The sequence below is a fragment of the Petaurus breviceps genome, unplaced genomic scaffold (genome assembly GCF_028583685.1).
Source record: "Petaurus breviceps papuanus isolate PSGF00001 unplaced genomic scaffold, PetGlider_PUasm1.0 176, whole genome shotgun sequence".
In the NCBI taxonomy this organism is placed as follows: Eukaryota; Metazoa; Chordata; class Mammalia; order Diprotodontia; family Petauridae; genus Petaurus; species Petaurus breviceps.
Window position 1 is genome coordinate 32059229 of NW_027185771.1, and position 25072 is coordinate 32084300.

The 25072-nt window shown below is 38.7% G+C and overlaps 1 protein-coding gene across 1 annotated transcript; it reads right to left on the minus strand.

The window, feature by feature from the left end:
* Positions 1-875: 875 nt before the first annotated feature.
* On the minus strand, positions 876-24669 carry LOC138159477 (zinc finger protein 184-like). Its single transcript, XM_069085842.1, has 6 exons — positions 23006-24669; positions 22322-22406; positions 20494-20585; positions 13704-13830; positions 13282-13377; positions 876-4902 (listed from the first exon to the last, which is right to left on the minus strand). The coding sequence occupies exons 2-6, from the start codon at positions 22353-22355 to the stop codon at positions 3674-3676; spliced, it is 1578 nt and encodes a 525-aa protein (XP_068941943.1). The 5' UTR covers positions 22356-22406; positions 23006-24669; the 3' UTR covers positions 876-3673.
* Between the last annotated feature and the right edge of the window lie 403 nt (positions 24670-25072).

Here is a 25072-nt window from a genome sequence, read left to right on the forward strand (position 1 = left end):
CTTCACACAACTCAATTGAGCCAGAGGTCTACCTACCTGCATTTCCAAATTCAGAATTAGTAGAGGAAATTCTTCTACCTTGAGCATAAGAAATTATGTAGGGCTTAGGGTAAAAGCAGGTTTCTTTCTATGAGCAGGTCTTGGGAGAATCATAGCTCTCTAGTGAAGGCAATTTTGTCTAAATTGAGTTCATTAATAAGCCTTTCCTAATTTGGTCCATCATGGTATCTTCTTTATACTCAGTCTTGGTTCACTATCCTGAAAGTGGTAACATATCCATCTACAATCCAACCCCTCAGGCATTTATGAAAATTTGTTAAGTGACAGTCTTAAATCTCAAAGTGACTTTGCATATTGAATTTCTGCCATAAAACAATGAAGGTGTGCTACTAGGTAGTTGGCTGTTATCATCAGTGATATCATTTAGCAGTCCATATGAGTAACCTAAATAGCAGAAATCCCATCCTTAGGTGATCCATAAAGAAATCCCATAAGCTGGTTTTCAAATATAAATTCATCAAAGTCAGAAACCCAGAAATTTCATACAAGCACTCTGAAGATTCATCTAAAAAAACTTATAGCGCTGAGAGAACTGTTCCAACAGCTCCCACAACTGAGTATCTTCCTTCAGCATTATCACCTTCCCTTACAAGCTGCCATTTTCCAAATATATTCAATCCACCTTTGCCTGAAGTAAGAAGATATATTTCATCCATTTCTCTCTGTATCTGCTAATAGCCCTAGAATTAGCAGAATCTTCCTTCCATTCCACTAAGGAGGATAGGGAAGTGAGATTGATAAAGTAAAAAAGGTTATCACAGCCCAAAAAGAATAACAACACTCCAACAAGCAAAAATATGCAAACAAACCAAGGCTGGTATATCAACAATATAAAGAGCACAATCTATAGTCAAAATCAGTAAAAAGGAAAGGCATTAACATAGGGAAATGAACTGAACAATTCCAGAAGCATAACCCACATAAATGTACCACATAAATAACAAAAACAGGGAGAGGGGTAGGGAGGTTTGGAAAGGAAAAAGCAATTTCTGTAGGGTTCACACACAACCACAATAAGCACTGTTTTTTTATAGCTGTTTTGTTTGTGAGCTGCCTTTAATCACGCCCATACATGCATTCCACTGGTGAGGCATGACAAAGAAAACAATGGAAGTTAACTGGTAATGAGATGGTACCTCAAGTTACAGAAAAGCATCTTGCTTCCAAATTAGCATAACTAATTTGATCTCAAATGTCAAGGATGTGAAGAGACCTGGGATTTCATCAATGTGAGGTACTTCCTAGGAGATTTCTTCTACCAATGAAGATTGGTACCAATCAACTCTGCAACTTATATAGTCTTATTAAGTTGCCTAGGGCACTGAAAGGTGAAGTAATTTGCCCAGAGTTACATAGCCTGCATCTGTTGGAGGGCTTGAGTTTAATTCATATTTACCTAACTTTGATGCAAACTCTTTCCATTATGACATGCTCTCACATAAATCCCTATGCTTCTTAAAAGAAAAAAATTCACAGTGAATAAAAATGGATAGAAAAATAAGTTTCTGGATCACTTTCTCAAAAAATCATCAAAATCCACTTGTTTCCCAAAAGCCTTTTAGAAGCATCTGTAAAAATTTCCCAAAAGAAATTCTTCTGAATTTTATGACCCTAGGGAAAGTGTTTCTTCACCTTCTAACTTACTGCCATCTAAAATAAGATAGGAATAATAAAGTAGCCAGAGAGACAGTAAGAAGTAGCAGACAGACTTGCTGGTCTTGCAGTTCCAAAGACTTAAATTCAAGACCTGCCTCTGGAACATACTAGCTATAGGACCACAGACAAGTCACTCAATCTCTCAGTTTCCCAGGTACCTCTACACAACTCCAAGTTAAAAACAAGTTGTTGATCTACATCATCAGGGTTATATTCTACATGTGGAGTTCTCTACATTAATGAAATCAAAGGTCTGAACAAAAAGAAAATTTTCATATCAAATACAATTTTAGATGATACATTACTGAGTTGTCCTATTTAACAATCTATATACACTTTAGAAAACTTGATATCATGCATCAATAGCATTTATAATTGATTAAATACAGTATCTGAAATCACTTCTATAAAAAACTTTGGACAAGTCATCTGGTCAGGGTTCTTGATTCCCGACCCTACATTATAACATTGCTCTCATGTGATACTACCAAACTTAAGTCATTTTAATTTTCCAGTAAGGGAACCTGCCACAAATGTAAAAACAGAGTGTTCAGTTCCTTTGCTCCAAAAAAGTTTTCTTTAAGTCCCATGGTTTTCTTTGTTTCAAAAGTTTTAGTTGTTTTAGCAATCAAATTTCTATACTTCCCAAAAATCTTGGACTTAAATGGTTGTTCTGGGTAAACAGACCAGCACACTCAGATTTGCAAAATTCTATTCCTAGCTGGCTGCAGCTAATTTATATTTAAGGGAGAAATTTTAAAAAGGAAAAAATATTTTCATCTTTTAAATACATCAATATTTCAAAGATCCATGGTTCCAACAATGCAGTCCACAATCCTTCTACACTTAAGTCTTCATGAGTTTTGTCACCAAATTAGTTTTTCACCTGGTAATCAACTTTCTGCTAAAGGTCTTCTGTGAACTTACCTAGGCTGGTTGTTTAATGAAAGATAACATACCAGTGCTGAGCCCATACTTTTGAATATACCAAATAAAATCAAGAGTTGATGGGTAACAAACTGAAAACTTGACTGCAGGTTATTGAACTAAGGGATAAGTCTGAAAAATTCCCCTTCATTCAGTAACTTTACCATGGTTTCTCTCCACTGTGAAAGATCCAATGTGAGATGAACGACAAAATACAATTGAAGACTTTTATTCATTGTATGCATAGGATTCCTCACCAGTATAAATTACCAGATGTTGTGTACTCTGGTAGAAGGGTTCCAAGCATTCATTATCTTCATAGGAGTTCTCTCCAATATGATTACAATAACATTTATCAAAAGTTGAGCTGATTCTGAAGCCCCTTCATATATTCAATATGCTTATATTTCTCTCTGGTATAGATTTTTCTGATACTGAGTAAAGTATACTGGCTGAAAGTTTTCCTACACCCAATATTTTCATAGGTGCTGTCTCTGTTATATTCAGTCAGCCAACTCTAGCCAGGCAAGGCTTAACAGCCAGGCTTACATCAGTAAAAAATACTGTTCAATGCATGGAAGAGTGAGCTGGGCACCAGAAGCAGGAGAAGCAATAATTAAGTTAAAGTTAAATAATCAGTCACAAGGTAAAACTAGGGGAGTAGAGGAGTCACACCACACAGAGACAATAAAAGTTGAAGTCAGGGATTCAGGCAGTGTTAAATGTAATTATAGGCCAGCAGGAAAAAAAATGGGATGGGAGGGTGGGGACAAAATGTCATCATGAGCTGCAGTGTCAAGAAAGCCAGGGAAGTTAAACCTGGAGTTTTTATCTCAAACTGGTATACTTTTTAGAGTCTAGCATTTTATCTTCTTTTTTAAGATGGTTTGGCTAATACTGGTCAGGTTACTTTTTTTATTCTTAAAAGCATAAGAATATCAGATGCCTATAGTCTAACACTTGCCAAATGTGAATTTTCTGATGAGACAGATCATCTCTCATAAGAAGTTTTTCCACATTCACTATATATTTAGGGTTCCTCTCCAGTATGAATTCTTTGATGTTGAGTAAGAGATGAACTACGATTGAAGGTTTTACCACATTCGTTGCATTCATAGGGTTTCTCTCCACTGTGAGTACTTTTATGGTGAATAAGGTGTGTCCTACAACTGAAAGCTTTCTCACATTCATTACATTTATATGGCTTTTCTCCAGTATGAATTCTTTGATGCTGAGTAAGTTCAGTACTCCGACGGAAAGTCTTCCCACATTCATTGCATTCATATGGTTTCTCTCCAGTATGGATTCGCTGATGTTGAGTAAGGTGTGTACTCCATCTGAAGGTTTTCCCACATTCGTTGCATTCATAGGGTTTCTCACCAGTATGAATCCTCTGATGTTGAGTTAGATGTGCACGCTGACTGAAAGCTTTCTCACATTCACTGCACTCATAAGGTTTCTCTCCAGTATGAATTCTTTGATGTCGATTAAGATCTGTACTTTTTCGGAATGCTTTCCCACATTCATTACATTCATAGGGCTTCTCTCCTGTATGAATTTTCTGATGTTCAGTAAGGTGTGTGCTCCAACTAAAGGCTTTTGAACATTCACTGCATTCATAGGGTCTCTCTCCAGTATGGATTCTCTGATGTTGAATAAGGTGTGCACGCTGGCTGAAAGCTCTCTCACATTGATTACATTCATAGGGCTTTTCTCCAGTATGAATTCTCTGATGTTGTGTAAGATCTATAGTCCGTCTAAAAGCTTTACCACATTCATTACATTCATAGGGTCTCTCTCCAGTATGAATTCTCTGATGTTGAATAAGGTGTGCACGCTGGCTGAAAGCTTTATCACATTCATTACATTCAAAGCGTTTCTTCCCTGAACAAATTCTCTTATGTTTAACTAGGCCAGAATTCTCTTTGAAGTTCTTTTTACATATGTCACATTTATGACAATTCTCTACTATATATACTTCCTGAGAAGCAGTGACAGAGTTCAGACTATAGCTTACTCTAAATTTATTAGATTTAGGGGGTTTCTTCTCAGTGATGTTTTTCTTCTGGGAACCTTCCACTTGTTTCACTTGCTTTTCCTGGATTCCCTGTTGATAATTTGACTGGCCATCACATTCCCAGGTTTTTCCTAATTTGGAAGACCAGAGACCACTCATGGTCATTCCTTCCTGGTGTGAATTCTCTTTGGAAATGCCTTCCTTTGGAGTTGAATCTTTGGCTTCAGGCCTAGTTTCCCTGTCTGAAAGAAATAAAATGCAATAAGAATGGGAAAATGAAACTGATAATAAGTACAAGGCATATTTGGCTTTTTCCACTCTGTAAACTATTCTTTAAAATTCTAGAGAGAGAAAGGGAAAGGAATAGCAATAAAGAGAAATAGAAATGATTATTGGTAGGACTGATGCAATGTAAAAGGTGAACATAAAGAATCCACCAAACCAGACTGGTTGATATGGTGACTGATCATCTTGAAGCACAGAGGATACGTTAGTAGAAAATATCAAGGGGGAAATCAAGATTAAAGGTGGTAGGTGGGCATCAAACTCTCAGTCCTTCATCATCTCACTATGATATAGTGGTAAGAACACCTACTTTGGAGTCAGACAATTAAGTAGCCAGCTACGTAACCCTAGAAACATAACAGCGTGTCTGTGAATATAAATTTCCTCATCTATAATAATTGTAATACCTACCTACAGATTTTACTTCACAGAGTTTTATAAATATTAACTAAGATAATCTAAGACAGAAGTTCTTAACATGGGGTCTGTGAACTTTTAAAAAATATGTCTTAACTATGTTTCAACATAATTAGTTTCCTTTGTAATCCTATATATTTTATTTTATGCATTTAAAACATTATTCTGAGAAGAAATCCAAGATTTCACCAGACTACCCAAGGGGTCTATGACTCAGAAAAGGTTATAAATCTTGATCTAAGGAAAATTCTTTTTAAAATTATAAAATACTACATAAGTAAGCTATTCTATACCAGAATCTAGCACAATCCCTTACACTCAGTAAATATTCTGACTCAGACATTAACTATGATCATGAAGCAATTCACTTCATCTATCAGTCCTAGTTTCCTCATCTTCAAAATGAAGGTAATAATTTTTGAACTACCTCACTGGATTATGGTAAGGAAAACGTTCCGCAAATCTTAAAGTGCTACACAAATAGAAGTTCATTATTTCTAAAATCTTAATAAATGTTCAGTGAATTAAACTATAAAAGGATTCTAATTAGTCTTTCTGTCACCAATCACCTTCCCCCTCCAAATGAACCTACACACCACCACTACCAAAGTAATCCTTAATAAACAACAATTTCATGTTTTTAAGAACTCCAGTTTTCCTGTACCTGTCCTAGCAGAAAGTGAGCATCATGGGCAAGAACTTTCTCTTTGGAAGTTTTATATCCAGCACTTAGCAGAGTGACTGACATATAGCAAACATTTATAAATGCTCAAATACTGACAAAAACAGTCAGAGTCCATCTCCTGCTGTAATTATTCTGACCTCTACAAATGCTTTTTATACAAATTTAAGTGATATGAGTCATTTACATCTATCAAGAAGTACAAAGGAGACAACACAGAAACCATACTTGCCCCAGAATAAGGCTCATTTTTGCATCTTAATCAGTAGTATTTTGTTCTTGTTCTCTTATACTTCCTGAAGTAAGGACCCTCACCTATTCTAACTATTAAGAGACATTTTGGCTAACCATTAGTACCAAAAATCCTAACCTATTTTAACTTCGTTTCCAAATATTTGGTCAACTTCTGACTATGCCTGGTTTTTGATCCTAGATGCAAATATAAACCTTTACCAGTGTGCTCCCCACTTGACCATCATTGCCAATTACCAACTGCCATCCTTGCCAAAAAAAAAAGAAAATCCAACATGAATAATTCACATTTATATAGTTGTATTTATATAGGTTTGCAAAGCACTTTATATTCCTTTTTTCACTTGATCCTCAAAATAATCCTGGGCTATTAATAACCCCATTTCACAGATGAAGAAACTGAAACCTGGTCATGCAACTTGTAAATGTCAGAGTAGAATTTCATCCCAGGTCTCTCTTGTTTCCCAATCCAACATTCTTTCTACTGCAGCATAATGTCATGTCTTTGGAAAAGTTTAATAGGTAAAAGATGATGTCCACAGGCCTCAGCCTGTTGACATCACAAAACGAAGTCTCCAAATCCCTACTGAAATTTATATTCCATTTTCCACAAGTACTCTATACTCCAGTCAAGTCAGTATCCTAATGATCCTACACATGGTCACTCCTGACTCTTTACTTGAAACATGTTCTTCCCTTCCTCTTCAACTGTTCAAATTCTAAACACCCTTTGGTGTTCAGCTTATGTTCTACTAACTAAAAAAACAGCAACAACTCTATGCCCAATTTGGTCCTTAGGCTTCCCTTTTCTTTTTTTTTTTTTTTATGAGCAATCAGGGTTAAGTAACTTGCTCAAGGTTACACGGCCAGTTATTTCTGGGTGTGGTGGTAGGTGTCGGAGCCCGGATTCGATCCCCAGGTCATCCCGACACTGGAGCCGGTGCTCTTACTTGCTGAGCCACCTGGCCACCCCTTTCCCTTTTCTTTTAATGTTATGTCTTGTATGATAGCTATATCTGTTTACATGTCATTACTTGTAATAGGCTACAAGCTCCAAAAGGACAATGGTTATGTATCATTCTTCCTTTATATTGCCCAAAGAATGTAGCACAAGTTTTTGAACACAGAAGACATTCAAAAATATCTCCTGAATTTATCCCCTTGAATGATTTATATGAAGATTCCCAGATCTATAGATCCAGCCCTAGTTTCTCTCCTAAGCTCTAGTACTGCTAGTTTTAAGTAGCTATCCCAAGAGCATCTTAAACTTAACACATCCAAAATAAAATTATTTTTTCCTCAAAACTCTAAACTCTCCTATCACTGGCAATGACATTACCATCCTCCCAGTCTCACAAGTTCCAGGTCTACGTTTGACTCCTTACCCTCACTCAGCCCACATATCCAATTAGCTACTAAATCTTTATCCTTTTTACCTTCACAATGACTCACACAGCTGTCTTCATAATTCAGGCCCTCACTACCTCTGACCTATATAGTACTGCAATAACATTACTTGGTCTCCTTGCATCAAGTCTCTTCCCACTCCAATCCATTCATACAGCTACCAAAGTGATTTCCCTAAAGTGTAGTTTTCACCATGCCACAATACCTTGTACTTCCCTCCCCCCAATGAAAACAGTAGTCACCTATTACTTCCAAAATCAAATATGAAATGTTTTGTCTACAACCTAGCTGTTTTCTACTTTTCTAGTCTTTTTACCCATCAATCCCCTCTACACAATCTTCAGTCTAGTAATCCTGGCCTATTTGCTATTCCTCATACATGGCACACTCTATCTCCCATTTCTGAGCTTTTGCAATGGCTGTTCTACCTTCTAACTTCTGCCTCTTAGAATCCCTAACCTCAACTGTCAACCCTTCCTGGAGGCCTTTTCCAGTCTCTCCAACTGCTAAAGCCTTTCTATCTGAGGTTGGTTTCCATCCATTCTTCATATATACATGCCTACAAAAATATACCTTATGTACATATTTTCTCCCTATTAGACAGGTTACTTCAAGTCAGGAAGTGTTTTTGTCTACCTTTTAATCTCTATAACATAGTACAGAATGTAGTACAAAGAAAATGCTTACTAAATGCTTCCTGATTGATTACATCAACCATTTTGTTAACCAATCATATAATATTTTCTTGCACTATTACCTAAATAATTTTATGTTTAAATATCCAATATTTTAAAATTTTATGTGTATCTGTCTTAAATTTCCAACTAGATTCTTAGTTCCTAGAAGAAAATGTTTGCTAAAGACCAATATATATAAAAGATTAAAGGATATATAGTATAAAAGATATCATATTAATATCATTTCTGTGACTAGAAAAGGGAGGTGGTAAGGCATGCAGTGAGAGCACAGGAGGCCAGAGAGAAAACCTGAGTGTTACAATGAAAAAAATGAAATAATAAAATATCAGGAGGTCTCTAACATTAAAGAAAGATCTATTAACTCAACTAAGTTGACCTCTCTGAAGTTTTTGATTCTGCTGACTATTCTACCCTCCTAAACATTCTGTTCCTTTCACTTTCATGAAATTCTCTTTCCTGGTTTTCTTCATATCCACCTACCACTCCTTTCCTCAATCATCACTTCACCCTTAATATGAGTATTCTTCAGGGCTCTGTCCTAGTCCTTTTTTCTCTATATAAACTCCCCTGAAGATTTCAACTCCAATGGGTTTAATTTGCATATCTTTGCAAATTATCCTAAGCTATCTAACACTATACTGAACTCCACTTGTTACCAACTGCCTACTTGACAACTCCTCCAAGATGTCCCACTGGCACCTCAAATTCAGCTTGTCAAAAACAATCTTCTCCTTCTTCAACTTTCCTTGTTTTTATTGAGGAGACCACTACTATCCAAATTACTCAGATTCATTACCTCAGCTGTGACTTTTTGCTCTCCCTCATCCCCTATTCTAATCAGTTGCCAAGACTTGTCAATTCTACCTACATAGCATTTCTCCACTTATATAGCCACTACCCTAGTTCAGATCTTCATCACCTCTCACCTGAACTACTGTAATAGCCCCCTAAATGATTTCCCTCATTCCAGGTTCTCCAGCCACCAGTTTAACTCTCTCATAGTTGCCAAAATAATTTCCCTATGGCATAAGTAAGTCCATATCACTCCTATGCTCAAAAATATTTGCTGGATCCCCAGTATTTATGGGATAAAACACAGACTCCTCAGCCTGGCACTTAAAGATCTCCACAACCTGGCTCCTACCTACCATTCCTGCCAGATCCAGTCAGTGAATCACCAAGCAGTTATTAAGCACTCGCTATGTGCCAAGTATCGTCTAAGCACAGGAGAAAGTGACAAAATTAAAAACAGTCACTATTCAAGTAGCTTAGCATGATTTCATAACATTTCTCTTCACAAATACTATATTCCAACCTGACCGAACTACTAGTCACTCTCTGAATGGATAGTCCATCTCTCACCTCTTTTCATTTTTACAAGCCATCCTTCATCCCTAGAATGTACTCCCTTCTCATCTGTCTCTCAGAATCTTTCTTTCAAGGTTCACCTCAGGTGCTACTTCCTCTATAAAACCTTCCCTAATTCCCCCTAGTAGTTAGTATTCTCTCAATTTTCCTGTACTTTATGTGCATATATGCTGAAACCTTTCCCCAAAATGGAACACAAGGATCCTTGAGAGTAGGGACTGTTTGATTTTTTTTTAAGCAATTGGGGTTAAGTAACTTGCTCAAGGTTACACGGCCAGTTATTTCTGGGTGTGGTGCCGAGGATCTGAGCCCAGATTTGATCCCCAGGTCATCCTGACACTCGAGCCGGTGCTCTTACTCGCTGGGCCACCTGGCCGCCCCGAGGGACTGTTTCATTTTTGTTGGTATAATCTCAGTACTGCCATTTAGTAAATGGATACAGAATTAAAATGAATTTGAGGAAGGATATGGGCAAGAATCACAAAAGTGAGAAGGCATAAATAGGTTTCAATTTGAAGGTAGTGTAGGGAGTTTCCCTATGATCATGGCTCTGTCAAAGAATTAAAATACAAGATAAAGTCATTAAGAACTTCATACTATATCATATGGACTATAACTTACCTAGAAGTTTAGAAAATAGAAGAATTAGACAAGGTTTCTTGGAGGAGGTAGAATTTTGGTAGGCATTAAAAGATGGGAAGAATTTAGATAAGCAGAGAGGAAGAAGAAGGCATTTCAGGAAGAGTGCAGAACATATTCAGAGCCTCAGTTCTAGAGGCAAATGGCTTCTAGAGAAGATAATAATACTTACTAGAATGAAAGTCATGTGGGGACAACAAAGCAAAATAAAATTTAAATGTGAAAACTGATAACAGGTTCAAAGATTTAGAGCTTGCAGGAACCTTACAAGTCAGAGCCCAAACTCCAATTTTAAAGATGAGGAAACTGAGGCACAAAGAGTGACTTGCCCAGGTTCATATTAGTTAGTAAATTTCTGAGGAAGGATTTGAACACAGGTTTTTCTGGTGCCAAATCCAGGGTTCTAGCCACTATGCCATACTGCCTCTCCCAACAGGAAGGCACTGTAAACTTTTGAAATAGAAAGATACTCTCCAGCATCCATTATGCCCTTCCTCAATTCTAAAAAACTACTGCCTCAGCTGATGTTGTACTTGAGGTTCAGAAATTCCTAATCAATCTAGGGCACAAAGATGGTGTTTCTGTTCCTGTTTTCTGTGTAATCTTTACAAGGTTGCAAATTAATAGCTACAGTAATTGTGCTGGCTTGGAAGTCATTTAGGTTTGTCAGCAGAACAAAAGGGGATTGATGAGGAGGTCAAATAAGAATTTCATTAATCCAGTTATGAAGTGATATGGACCATGCCTACTAAGAGATAAATCTTTTGGAATATTTCAAAGGAAGAAAATAATAGGACTTGAAACATTGAACAAAAGGGACAAAAATTGGTAGTATTCAAAATGAATCCCATTTTAAGACTGATCTACTGGTACCTCTAATCAGAAATGTAGAATTTGCGACTGTAGCCAAGATGCAAATTATAAGTTCAATTTTTCACAGGTTGAGTTTCAGGAAACAATAGGAATCCAAGTAAAAATGTATTTAAAGTAATTGAAAAGATAAGCCTGAAATATAGGTGAGATAGCCAAGAGAGAAATATATCTTTGAGTTTATCAGCATAGAAGGAACAGCTGAAGGCATCCTATATCTCAGGAGAGAGATAAACAGAGGGCTAGTGATAAAGCCTTAAGGGATGCCTAAAATTAGAAATTTGAAAAATAAAAGAAGAAAATGAAAAGGAAAGAGACAGAGGTATGAAGACACTACAGAATTACATGAAGAGGAACTTTTTCCTTTCCCAGGTTAGCCTCACAGGCATATTCTCAGATGCCATCAAAATTAGCCTAGCCTAGTACCCATAGCCCATCCCAACCTGACCAGTTAGAACCAGTTCCCTGATTTCTTCTAACCACCCAAAGAAAGAGATAAATTAGTAAAGGCCTCCCCCCAAGGCGTCCCCATGTGTCCCAGAAAAAGAATACAACATATCTCCTGAGTACCAACACCAGAGCTGCTGACCCAGAGGTAGACACAAAAACTCACAAAGGGTCAGCTGAGGAAAGGATCCAAGACACTGCTGTGGTGGGGCTCCTCCGGGTCCAAAGTTCTGCACAAGCATCTCAGCTACAGAATCTTACACAGTGTGTACTCTGCAAAATACCCTTTTCAGCATGCTGAGAAGAGGTGAGAGAGGGTGAAGGGGAAGAGCACAACAATGACATTACCAATGTCAAACCCTGCTAAAACAAGACACTGATTAAAACAGATCTAATATGCTTTGACAAAAGCTAAAGAAAGCATAGTTCTAGTTATGTTGCATAATGCCAGGACCTTTGCTCCTTGACTTCAAATTATAATGCCATACTACCTCTCAATTAACAGCTGTAAATCCCTAAACCCCAAAACATATTTTGGTAGAAAACTACTGGGCTGTCACTATTAAATGTTGGTTGATTAGTGGGTGTGATTCTCACTGATCAAGTACTTCCTGTTACCCAAAGACCTTCATGCTAAAAGGTTCTAACCCAACTGCAAGATAGTGACTTACTGCACAAAGAAAGGAAGGTTTCAAACCAGTGTTCAACATGTCAAATAAAAGGTACATGAAGACTCAGAAAAGGTGATCACTTCTGCAAGAAGAAAATCAGTGAAAACATTTAAAACTATTCTGGGAAGTGTGTGGAAAAGGGCCATGTGGAAGGGGTTAAGAAGAGAATGGAAATGGAAGCCTTTAGGGAAAGGCTATAAGACTGAAGAGATCAGCAGTGAAAACAATAAAAGAAAGGGAAGAACTGTCAACAGGGAAAGAAGGAAGATGACAGAGAATGATACAAGAATCAGAAGGTTAAGAAGGCAGGAAGGATGGGAATTATAGGAAGAGTTTGGTTTAAAGAAGTAACACCTCTTCTGATACCAGAGGAAAGCATAAAAGAAGCATAGATAAGGAGAAAACTATCATTTTCCCCATAAATTAACTTCAAAAATGTGAAGGGCTATTATGTGGAAGAAAGATTAGGCTGACATTTTTATATACAGTAAAATAAGGTCAGAGTGGGAATTATAGGGAAGAAGATTTCAGCACAATATAAAGAATTCTCCAGTAATTGAAAAGGAATAGACAAAGTAGTGAGATCTTTGTCCCTGGTAGTATTCATTCGTCAGGAATATTACAGAAGAGATTCTTGCATTGGGTGGGAAATTAAAGTGACTTCTAAGATGACTCCCAACTCTAAGCTTCTATACTTTGAGGTGAAGTCCAGGGCTCTGGTGGAATATGGTAAATGGCATCAATAGTTTCCACAGGCCTAAGAAAGGCTGTAGACAGCCCAATCAACATTTCCAATATTACACACCCCTTATGATTTACCTATCCTGTCTCCAATTTCCCTGAGGTTTTTTTTTTGTTTGTTTTTTGTTTTTATTTTCTACTTACTTGAACAAGTACATCTTGAGGTTCCACTCTCTACCATCCATGGCTCTTTTCCTTTTTCTAACTGGGAAATCATATTTGGTTTGGAAATGTGATGCCCTGCTCAAAAAGAAAGACACAGAAATTAGATGTTCATATAATCCCGGAGTTCATTTCCAGCTTCTTCTTCTTAAGGATGCTGAAGAATAAAAAGCAATAAAACATAACAGACACACAAAGTAGCTTCCCATTTTAATTTCCATACAAGAAAGGCCTTTCATCTGTTAATCAAAAATAATGTCACAATCTGACAAAAGGTAATAGAGAACTTTTAATTTCTTTAAAGCCCAAATTCAATAAGCATTTTAGAAGTTTCACATATTTTAACAATTAGAGACATAAATGTATTTTATTTACAGTTTCTGAATATTAAATCACTATCTTACCCAATGATACCAGGTTCCTATAGTTTTCCAGCATAACTTCCCTGTATAGGTCCCTCTGACCAAGGTCCAGCTGCCTCCATTCCTCCCGGGTGAAGTTCACAGCAACATCCTTGAAAGTCAATGACTCCTGAAAAATCAAAGACATTTCTATTCAACCATCTCCCAAAACAGTCTCAAGGAGAACTGAGGAAATCCAGAGGGCAGAACCGAAAGCAATAGGCAGAAGTTATAAAGTGGTCAACTTAGGCATGATGTCAGGAAAAACTTTAATAATTAGAGCTGTCCAAAAGAGGAAGGAGATGCCTTGAGGTGTCATTCTTCAAACAGAAACTGAATAACTACTTGTCAGGTATGTTATGGTAGGAATTCCCTTTGGGTATAGGTCATAGTAGAGGTCAATAAAGTCCTTCCAATTCTCAAATTCTATGATTCTGATTATGTTTTAATTTTGTTTTTTTAACATAAACACCTATATCTCAGGGGTAACTGTTATAAGTATACATTTGTACATGTTTTTCTTTTTCTTTTTTCATGTTTTTCTTTTTGTACATCTATCTCAATGGATGTGGTAAGTGGGTATTTGGACTTTGAATTCCTGAAATATATGGAGACATAAAACAAACAAGAAAATCTGTATTGGAAATCTCTATTGATAAAAAAAAAATGCCATTGATTTCTAAAATTGGTTTTAAATAGATTGATTCTGACAATTTTCCTTAAGTAATATTTGTAAATCACTTGCTAGCTTGCTATCTAGCACATAGTAAGCACTATATAAATACTGGCTAAGATGATGATGATTTGATTTTTTTTTTTAATTTGATACTGACATACACAAATACACTAATATACAAAACAAATTAAAGGTAATTTGGGAAGCAGGGGGACTAGCTTCTGAGGAGCCAAGAAAGGCTTTATCTAGGAAGTGGCATTTGAGCTGAGCTTTAAAAGAAACTAAAGATTTTAAGAGGCAGAGGTAAGGAGGGAACACATTTCTAGGCATTTAAGAAAGCCTATACAATCCCGAAAAGAGATTAAAGAATGAGGAAAATGTCCATTACATACAAAAATATGGCAGCTCTCTTCATGATGGGAAAAAACTAGAAACTAAGAAAATATACAATATATAAGGAATGGCTAAATAAGCTGTGGTATATGAGTTCAAAGGAGTACTGTTGTGCTTTTTATGAGGAAATATATGACTTTAAAAAATACAGAAAAATTTATATGAACTAATCCAGAGTGAAGCAAACAGAACCAGAAAAACTTTTACTGCAACATCAGTATTATGAAAATGAATATTGAGGATATTTATAAGCTGAAAAAGAATGAAATAAGCAAAACCAGGAAAACAATTTATACAGTAACTCTACAAAAACAAACAACTCTGAAAACTATAAGAAATATGATCAATAAAATGGCCATTCATGATTCCACAGGATCAGTGATGAAACATTCTATCCATTATGGAGAGGTGATAGATTTAGAATGCAGAATTATACATGTATATTTTTGTTTACAGCCACTGGGTAATTTGTTTTGTTTTACTATGAATATTTGTTAAAAGAAATTTGGCTATTTCTTATCTTTTTTTTCCCAGTGGAGTGGGAGGAAGAAAAATAAGATTTCTGTTCATTTAAAGAAAGATTGGGATGTAATACTGATGCACACACTTTCACATGAAGTCACTGTGTTATTAGTTTTACTTCACTGTTTTACCTTGTTAAAAAGGACCTCTCACAAAGCAGGAGATATCTGTAAATGTATTTCATATAAAAACACAATAAAATTGAAAATGACCAAAAGTAAAAAAGAAACAGTAAGAAATCTAGTTAAGTTCAACCACAGGATTACATGAAGGGGAATAATATACAACAAGGATGGAAAGTAAGCTGGAGACAGGTAGGAAAGGACTTTAAATGCCAAACAGAGAAGTCTATATTTTATTTCAGAAGTAATACGGAGCCTGTGTTTTCTTGGTGTTAATTGTTAGGTCAAAATTAGCACATGCAGCAGAGAATCAATCTATACTTTGTTGCATCTCAGCTTCAGAGGCTGCATTAAGTGTACCATCATCTATGAACAAAAAATCATGTACTAACTCTCCCTCTACTTTAGTCTAGGCTTGTACCTTTTTCAAGTTAAATAATATACCATCAGTGAAGTAGCTGACTTTGATACTGTTCATCCTCATTCAAGGTGTCTGACAACATAGTTGAAAACATGATTTTTTAAAAAGCATGTGAGCAAGCACACAGCCTTGTTTCACCATTCATTCCATCGGTGACTGGGAAAGCGAGAGCATCATCCATTATCCAGAACCCAGACAAGCATGCCCTCATGAAACTGACACACAATATTCATGAACTTCTCTGGGCAACCAAATTTTGGCATAATTTTCCATAAGCCCTCCCAACTGACAGTATCCAGTACCTAGTCAGATAATGAACACTGTGTATAGACCTCTGTTCTGATCCTAACATTTCTCCTGGAGTTGTCAGACAGCAAACACCATAATGAACACTCCTTAGCCCCTTCTGAAGCCACACTGGCTTTCAGGTAGATGACCATTTTCCAGGAAAAGGAAAATGTCTTATTAAAAAGTCTATTAATGGGGGGGGGGGGGAGGCGTGGAGCCAAGATGGCGGAGTAGAAACAGCATTTCCACGGGGTTCCCACTTCTACCTCCTCCAATTCATGTAAAAAATGACTCTAAAAAAACTTTGGAGCTACAGAACCCACAAAATGACAGAGAGAAGCTATCTTCCCACTGAAGACAGTGTGGCAGGCCAGCAGGAAGGGGCTAGTGCAGAGGTCTGGGAGCTGAGCTCAGCCCCACGGGAGCCTGAGGTTTTAGCCTCAGGGTGGCCACAACCAGCAGGTGGCTGGAAGGACTTCAGATCACCAGCACCTATGGCAGTTTCCAGAATTATCAACCGCAGATGCCGCAGCCATACAGCCACCGCTGAGTGGCTGCTTCAGAGCTCCTGGCCTACAGATTGTAGGGGAACCAAGCAACCAGTCTGAGGGGTAATCCCTCTTGCTTTAACCTGCTTGGATCTGGATCACTGTCTAGGGTGGAGGTCCTGGGGTGTGTGACCAGTCTGCCAGAGCGTGTGGAGGCTTCAGAGAGGGCACCAACTAATAGCTCCAGCAGCTGAGAAAACCCCAGAGATTTGGGACAAAGCTCCCCTCACTGGTAGCAGAGTTCTACTGTGGCAAAAGGCTCAAAAGTCAAGTAATTTGAACATTGTGGAAACACAATCAGGATAACACAGGATCTGGCAGCTTCTACACTGAGGGATCGAAGGACTTGGAATATAATATTCCAGAGGTCAAAGGATCTAGGATTAAAACCAAGAATCACCTACCAGCAAAACTGAGTATCATGTTTCAGGGGAAAATATGGTCATTCATTAGAATAGAGGATTTTCAAGCATTCTTGATGAAAAAACCAGAGTTGAATAGAAAATCTGACATTCAGATACAAGAAACAAGAGAAGCATGAGAAGGTAAACAGGGAAAAGAAATCATAAGGAACTTATCAAAGTTGAACTATTTACATTCCTACATGGAAAAATAATTGTAACTTATGAAACTTTTCTCAGTATGAGAATAGTTTAAGGGAATAGAAATGTGTAGAGATATAGACATATATATATGTATACATACATATATATATCTATATAGGAGGGTATATGGGCATATGAATACATATGTGAGTGTATGTATATATGTGTATAGGTATACATAGAAAGGGCACAGGACCAATGAATAGGAAGGGATGATACTTAAAAGGTAAAATTAAGAGGTGAGAGAGGAATATAATGAGATGGAGAGAGACAGAATGGGGTAAATGATCTCATGTAGAAGAGGCAAGAGAAAAATGTTACAATGGAGGGGAAGAACAGGAAGTCAAAAGGGAATGAGTCAACCTTATTCTCATTGAATTTGGCTCAGGGAGGGAATGACATACACAGTAAATAGGGTATCTCACCCTACAGGAGAGTAGGAGGGAAGGAAATGAGAGGGGGGATGATGGAAGGGAGGGTAAGCTGGGGGAGAGGGAAGTTGGAAGCACCCACTTTTGAAAAGGGACAGGATCAAAGTAGAGAATAGAACAAGTGGGGGGTGGGATAGGATGGAGGGAATTATAGTTAGTCTTTCACAGTATATCCACTATGGAAATGTTTTGCATAGCTACACATGTATAACCTATATTTAATTGCTTATCTTCCCAGTAAGGGTGGGTGACAAGGGAAGGGAAAGAATCTGGAATTCAAAGTTTCAAAATCAAATGTTTAAAAATATGTATATTATCATTACCGTTGTTATTATTATTACTTTACATATAACTGGCAAATAAGATTTACAGGCACTCGGGCATAAAGATCCACTATGCCCTACTGGAAAGTCGGAGGGCGAATGGGGAAAGACACAGGAGAGAACAAATTAGGGGAAGGGATATTCAGTGGGATCACTGCTTTGGGGTGGTAGGTAGTGGAAAAATGGGGAGAAAATTTGTAACTCAAAATCTTGTGGAAATGAATGATGTAAACTAAAAATAAACATAAAATTTAATTAAAAAAAAAAGACTCTGGCAAGAATCTCGCCAGCAATGACTACGAGACCCCATCTCTCCCCCTGTGATTGTCACAGGACAATCTATTTCCTTTACCTTTATGGAGATGGACAATGGAGGCATCCTTGAACTCCTGGGGGATAACCTCCTCATACCATATAGCCCAGAAAATGTTAGTCATCTTTTGAATAAGCAATGGACCCCAGACCTTGTAAATCTCAGTTGGAATAGAATCAGTACCAGGTTGTTTGCCACAGAAGAGTCTAATGGCATTGAAAACCTCTTCATCACTTGGAAATCTAACTAGAGAGGGACTGACTTCAAGCTGAGGTAAATGGTCAATGGCTTCAGCACTGACTAATGATGGTCTATTAAGAACATTATGGAAGTGCTCAGTCCATCTCTCCAGAAGCACAGAATTCATACACGGAACCATCAGTTACATCAAATTGAGAAGTGCTGAACACTGTGGATAAGTTCATTTACCTTGGAAGTATACTAGGAACATACACATTGACAATGAGATTGATGCACACGTTGCCATAACTACTTCAATGTTTGGGAAGCTCCAAAGCAAAGTATGGGAGACGAGAGGCATTAGAATAACTACCAAACTTAAGGTCTATAGAGCCTTTGTGCTGACCTCATTGTTGTATGCCTGTGAAACCTCAACAGTATACCAGCACCATGCCAGGAAACTGAATCACTTCTATCTAAATTGTCTTAGGAAGATTCTGAAGATCACCTGGCAGGATAAGGTACCTGACACTGAGGTCCTTTATCAAACTAAACTGCCAAGCATTCAAACTCTACTACAGAGAGCACAACTCCAATGGGCTGGCCACATTGTTTGAATGCCAAATGTACACTTGCCTAAAAGAAACTCACACACAGCCAGGGCTCACATGGTATTCAAAAGAAGTGATACAATGACACTCGCAAGGTCTCTCTTGAGAACTTGGGAATTGATTGCATTGACATGGGAGACACTGGCAAAGGACTGGCCAGCATGGCATGCTCTCATCAAAGAAGGTGTGCTATGCTCTATGAACAAAGCAGAATTGAAGTAGCTCAAAAGAAACTCGAGATGGGAAAATTTAGAGAATCCACCCCAAATATTTTCAGGATATACTACAAATTCTTTCGGCTAGTATTTAAGGTTCTCCACAATCTGGCCTCATCCTGTAGATTCAATCTATCTCCTACTATTCCCTAAATTCATATTCAATAAACATTTATTGAGCACTATATGCAAAAAAACAACAACTGTGTTTGGGACTAGGCATATAAAGATAGAAACAACATAGACTTGGCTTTCAAGACAGCCACAAAAGCTAAATCAGTCTTGGATTTAATTAAAAGAAGGCCCAGAATTAGAAAATTTAGAAAGAAAATGGAATGAAAGGGTTTCCCTATCCTAAAGGTCTTCAAGCAGAAGCTGCCTAACTACTCTTTGGACAAGTTGTAAAAGATTTCTTTTTCATTCATTTTTCAGGGTTTGTTCTATGTTAATGTCTTTGCACATGAAGTAACAAGAATTACAATTAGTCTTTTAATACATGTGAAGTTTAAAAAAAAGGTAAACATAAAAAGCCAAAAGCAACTGGTTTAAAAATAAAATAATATGAATCCAGAGACAAGGAAAGGAAGTCAGTCAGTATGAATTCAAATGGGCAGAGAAAATTTCCTGAAGGGTGTAGGATTTGAGGTGATCTTCAGGATGTCAGAACTACTCAATCTGGAGAGGATGGCACAGAAGGCAATCCAAGAGAGAACATAAAGATGCTTAGGGCCTTGGTGAATGTCATCTGTGGTGACCGGTAAGAAAACTGGGTTGACTACAATAAAGAGTTCATGTGACATACTATTAGAAGAGAGTTCAGATGCCATCCAACCTAACAAACTCATTGAAACTACATATTCCTTTAGGGGAAAGACTATTTCTTCCTATACTTCTTTTGTTTCAATCACTGACTTTAGCATATACATAGTAGACTTGCATAATCTGTTGAATACACGGGGATATTGGACAGAAAAAAAAAGAGAGTATAAGAAGGTACTAGGTTAATCAGAAAAATTCTCTCCTGAAGGAGCACATTTTGGGCTCGTGTTCCTAGATAGGATTTTGCTCAGGAGAAGGGAAGAAAATATTTTTACCTTCTGGAACCCTAGAATTCCTAGGATAAGGGAAAGAAACCCTCAACTCACCTGGGTTCTGGCTCTTGATAGACCAGATATAAGTCTTCCCAGCTCCTCTGTGGGCTTCTCTTGGATAGAGACAACATCTTGAATAGGGAGATCTGGCAAAGAAAAGGGAACCATGAAGATAAACCACTCCATCTCAGAGCTTCCAAAATCTAGAAATTATCAATGTAAACCTCATACTCCTTAGAAGTAGGCCAAAGAAAACCTTAGCCACATCTATGTCTAGAATCAGAGAAAGCTGATAGTATCCACATATCCTAGCATATTCCAGGGCATATAAATCTACCTAATCTGGGAGTAAAGGGACATAGTTTCAATTTACAATTTTATCACCATGTACTTTATGATACAGAATATGTTACCCAACCTCTCTATGCCCGTTTCATTTAATGCAAAAATTACTCTAATGCCTCTACCTGGCTTGGAGAATATTCGAGGAATCAATTTATTGAGTTCTTCTGAGAACTAGGAGCTCCTCTATCAAATCAATCAAGCAATCAACAAGTATCTGTTAAGTGCCTAATATGTGCCTGGCATTGTCCTACATGCTGAGATCCAAAGACAAAATAATCAACGAGTCCTTCCTCTCCTAGAGCTTACATTCTATCAAATGTAAATTAATTTAACTATCAGAGGAGTAATGTGGAAAGACTAAAAACTAACATCACAAGATGACAGAATTATAGTTATAGGAGACCTCAGAGATCATGAAGTCTGACTATAGCACATTACAGTTGAGTAATTACAACTTGTCCAAGGTCTGAAAGCTAGTAAATAGAACAGCATGGCTTCTTGAACCCATTTCCTCTCACACTTGATTAAGCACTCTTTCTACTGTTCTACTTCTGATCCTAATTTTGTTATCACATAACTATGGCATGTTGAACAACTAATTTGACCTGAGTCTCAGGTTTCTATTATACAAACAGAGATGATAGTAAGCCTTAGGAAATAAGAGTTAAAAGAGAGCAAGGTAATTGGAATGTTTATCACAGGAGTGGACAAAAGAGAACCATTTCTGCTCCATGGATTCTATAAAAAGTAGAGCTGGTGCATCTCAAGGTCCCATGGAATTGTTTTTAAGACTGTTAAGTTACAGATGGGCTGCCAATCCACATCTCTAGAAGGAATTTACAAAACAAGGAATTCCCTACATCCATGAAATTACAGATCTGGCAAAAAAAAAAAAAAGACATACATATATAATGGCTATAATGATCCATAATTAATTAATAGTACATTTTACTATTCACTTGGGACATTATCTCCTAACCGAGACTCTCCCTTGAGTCATAGGATATTTAAGGGGAAAAGGGAAGTGGGGAGGGTAGAGCTAGGTGGATACCCCCAAGCAATGAATTTGGTACAGGTACCTACTGAAAGTTGAGACTGCCAACTCTCAAGCAAGATTTTAATTCAATTTGGGTCCTAAAGTTGTCCACTGAAAACATCCATTTCAGTGATTTTGTGCATCAGGTTATTTTTTGGTAAATGCTCCTTTTTAAAAAACTATATCCTCTCAATTGGAAAAAAGGGAAAAAAGTATTTTTCATCTGATCTTAGCCAAAAGATTTTTCCAGAAGTGGCTCTAGAATCTGAAGACAGAGATGGTTGTGGTACCAACTTGGAACCAGAAAATACCAAAGTGTGTGTGTGTGTGTGTGTGTGTGTGTGTGTGTGTGAGAGTGTGTGAGCGTGTGTGTGAGTGTGTGTGTGTGTGTGTGTGTGTGTGTGTGTGTGTGTGTGTGTGAAAGAACGGTAATCAGCCACAAGTACTGATCCTTCCCAGTCCACTCCCTCCAAGGGCTCCCACGCCTCTGTAAATTCTCACCTCTCTCCCCAAACGCCCGGGCCAGACCCTTCATGGTCACGGCTAGCTTCCCAGCTGTTTCCAGGCACTGATGACTCCTGGAGTCCTGGAAGAACGATCAGGCCTCACTTCAGCTCCTACAGCACCGGTCTCCCAGCCCTCAGCAGGGGAAAGGGGCGTGGAGCCGGGGGATCTCAACTCCCTACGGCCCGGGGGCGGGTTCCCGTGCTCGGGGAGAGGGCGTCAGAGAGCGGGCCACTAGAACCCGCGCTTCCTCTTTGGGGCTCAGCTCCCGCTGGGGCCCAGCCTGGGTGGGGGCGGGGGAAGGGGGAGGGGAAAGGGAGGCCGCTGTCAGTTACCTGGGGCGGACCGGGGCCCCGGGGACACACACACAGGCCCTGTCGGAGAAGCCTCCTAGGCTCCGCGCCACAGACACTCGCACCCAAGGATCTCGCCTCGCCAGCCCCCCACCCGCCCTCGTGACCTTCGGTTCATGGTCTAGACGGGCTCTGGGCCCGTCGGTGTTTATTTACACGCGCACAGGAAGCTCTCTAAAGGCCAGGCCTGCCCAAGGCTTGTAGTCCCACAGACAGGTGAAAAGCGCGCGCGCACAGACACACAGGGCCCCTTTCCCGCCTGCGGCTGGCCCCGGAGGCTCGGCGCCCGGGGCCGGGGAGCCCCCCGCCTCTCCCGTCCGCCTCTCACCCTCCCTCCGGGGCTCGGGGGCTCCGGCCGGCCTGGGCGCAACAGGCGGGAGGTGCGAGGGTCGAGGGTCGCGGGACCAGAATAGCCTGGAGGAGCGGGCGGGAAAACAAAAGGGCGACAAGTCCAGGCCCGCCGGAGGCTTCGCTGCGCCTGCGCCGCCGCCTGTCACCAGTTTCCTAGACGGACCCCCCGCAAACCGCCGTCCAGTCCCGAAAGGGTTAGAGGATCTCCGCGGCTCCGACCCAACGGGGTCTGGTCGGTGGGTTTGTGGGAAATGAAGCCGGGTCGCTCCGATAAACCGCAGCTCGGAGGATTCTGGGAATTGTAGTCTAGAGGTGCTGTCGCCTTATCCTGTGCAGTATCACTTTTCAAGAAACTAAAATGTGTAATGTAAATCATCAATCCCATGGCCTTTTTTCTGCTCTCAACCTCCCTGACCTCTCTGTGGTACGTGATACCACCTCCCTTATGATATCAAGTGAGTCAGTCATCGATTTAGAGCTGGAAGGGACCTCGGGGGCTATCTAATGAAACCCACTCATTTTACAGAAGAGGAAACCTGAAGTTCAGGGAGGTTCCGGGACTTTCCCAATGTCCCACAAGCGGTGTCAGAGGGTTAATTTGAATACTCTCCAATCAACCTTTGTCTCTACTGTATTTCTGTACTATCACCTTGCTTGACACCTTCTCTATTCTTCATACAAACTGTAACATTTTAGTCAAATAATTGACTAGTTTATGAACCTTTGGTCTTTTTCATATTAATTATGGTCTAGTCACTATTGTCCTATAGTTGGTTCTAAAACAATTGCACAAATGTTACAATGACTAGATACTTTTTCCAATGAAAAATCTTAAATCTAGAGCCCTCAAATCACCCCCAAGACTGACGGATCAGTCTCAAAGACAAGTTATATCAGAGATGCATCCTTACGCTACTTGGGGATGGCCTTATCATTACAGATTCACCTTATATAGGAGGAATAACACACACACGAAATACCAGACTTGTCCAGAACAGATAAGATGCTTAAAGGATAATCCTAGAACGTTCCCCTGACCTCCCAGAGATGTTGTTCTAGAGGAAATCCACAGTTAATACACTGAAGGTGGGAAAATCTCTGGCAATCCTAACAGTGCAGCTGTGCTTTTCATAAACCTCAGTGGTTTAGCTGGGTCTGAAGCATTTTCCAAAGGCAATTAATGACATTGAGGCTCCACAACAGTGACCAGCTTTGAAAGAAATCCATTATTAGTCATCCTTAAATGCTTCCACAATACCACAGTGATAAAAACAGAGGTCACTTGTCTCTTAAAAGCATTGATGCAACTTACGGTTCTAAGTCACTCAATGTTATTACACCCCTTGAAATAACAAACAAATAAAAATACCTAGGAATTTTAGACGACTGCACATTTAACAATCTGATATCGCACTTGAAAAAAACTAATATAAACTTGGGCTATATTGTGATCCATAGTATCCAGAATGGAGAGTTAGTCTTTCATTATACTATGCCCTGGGTAGACCATAACTAGAAAACTGTCTTTAGGTCTGCTAGCCACATTTTAAGGACAGTGACATGTGGCAGTCACCTAAAAGAATACAACTACAATGGTGAGAGGGTTTGAAACCATACCACCTGATGATCAGTTGAAAGAAACAGGCATGTTTAGTTTGAAGAAAAGATATAGTAGGAATATAATTATCTCCCAATACTTAAAGAACTGCCAAATAGAAGAGCAAATAGCTTCCCACTATAGTGGGAAAAGCATTGGATTTTGAATGAGAAAACCTTGATTCAAACTCAGCTCTGTTTACACCTTTGTGTTCCTTTGCAAAGGACTAGACATCTTCAGACCTCATTTTCTTCAATAAAACAAGATGATTGAATTAGGAACCATTAAAATCACCTTCACCTTGAAACAGTATGATCCTATAAATCTGTAAGTATTTGAAGAATAATGATGTGAAAGGATATTTCTTTGAGGTCCCAGAAAGTAATACTGGGAGAAAAGGGCAGAAGTTACTGAGGTAAAGTCATTCTCAAAAGGGCTACCTCAGGA

Bases quoted from the DNA above. Each gene is read 5' to 3' on its own strand.
- LOC138159477 (XM_069085842.1), bottom strand. From the start codon at position 22,355: ATGAAGGGTCTGGCCCGGGCGTTTGGGGAGAGAG. The intron at 20,586-22,321 runs GTGAGAATTTAC...TTTCTTTGCCAG, and splicing joins CCGGGCGTTTGGGGAGAGAG to ATCTCCCTATTCAAGATGTT. The intron at 13,378-13,703 runs GTAAGATAGTGA...CTTTTTGAGCAG, and splicing joins TAGGAACCTGGTATCATTGG to GGCATCACATTTCCAAACCA.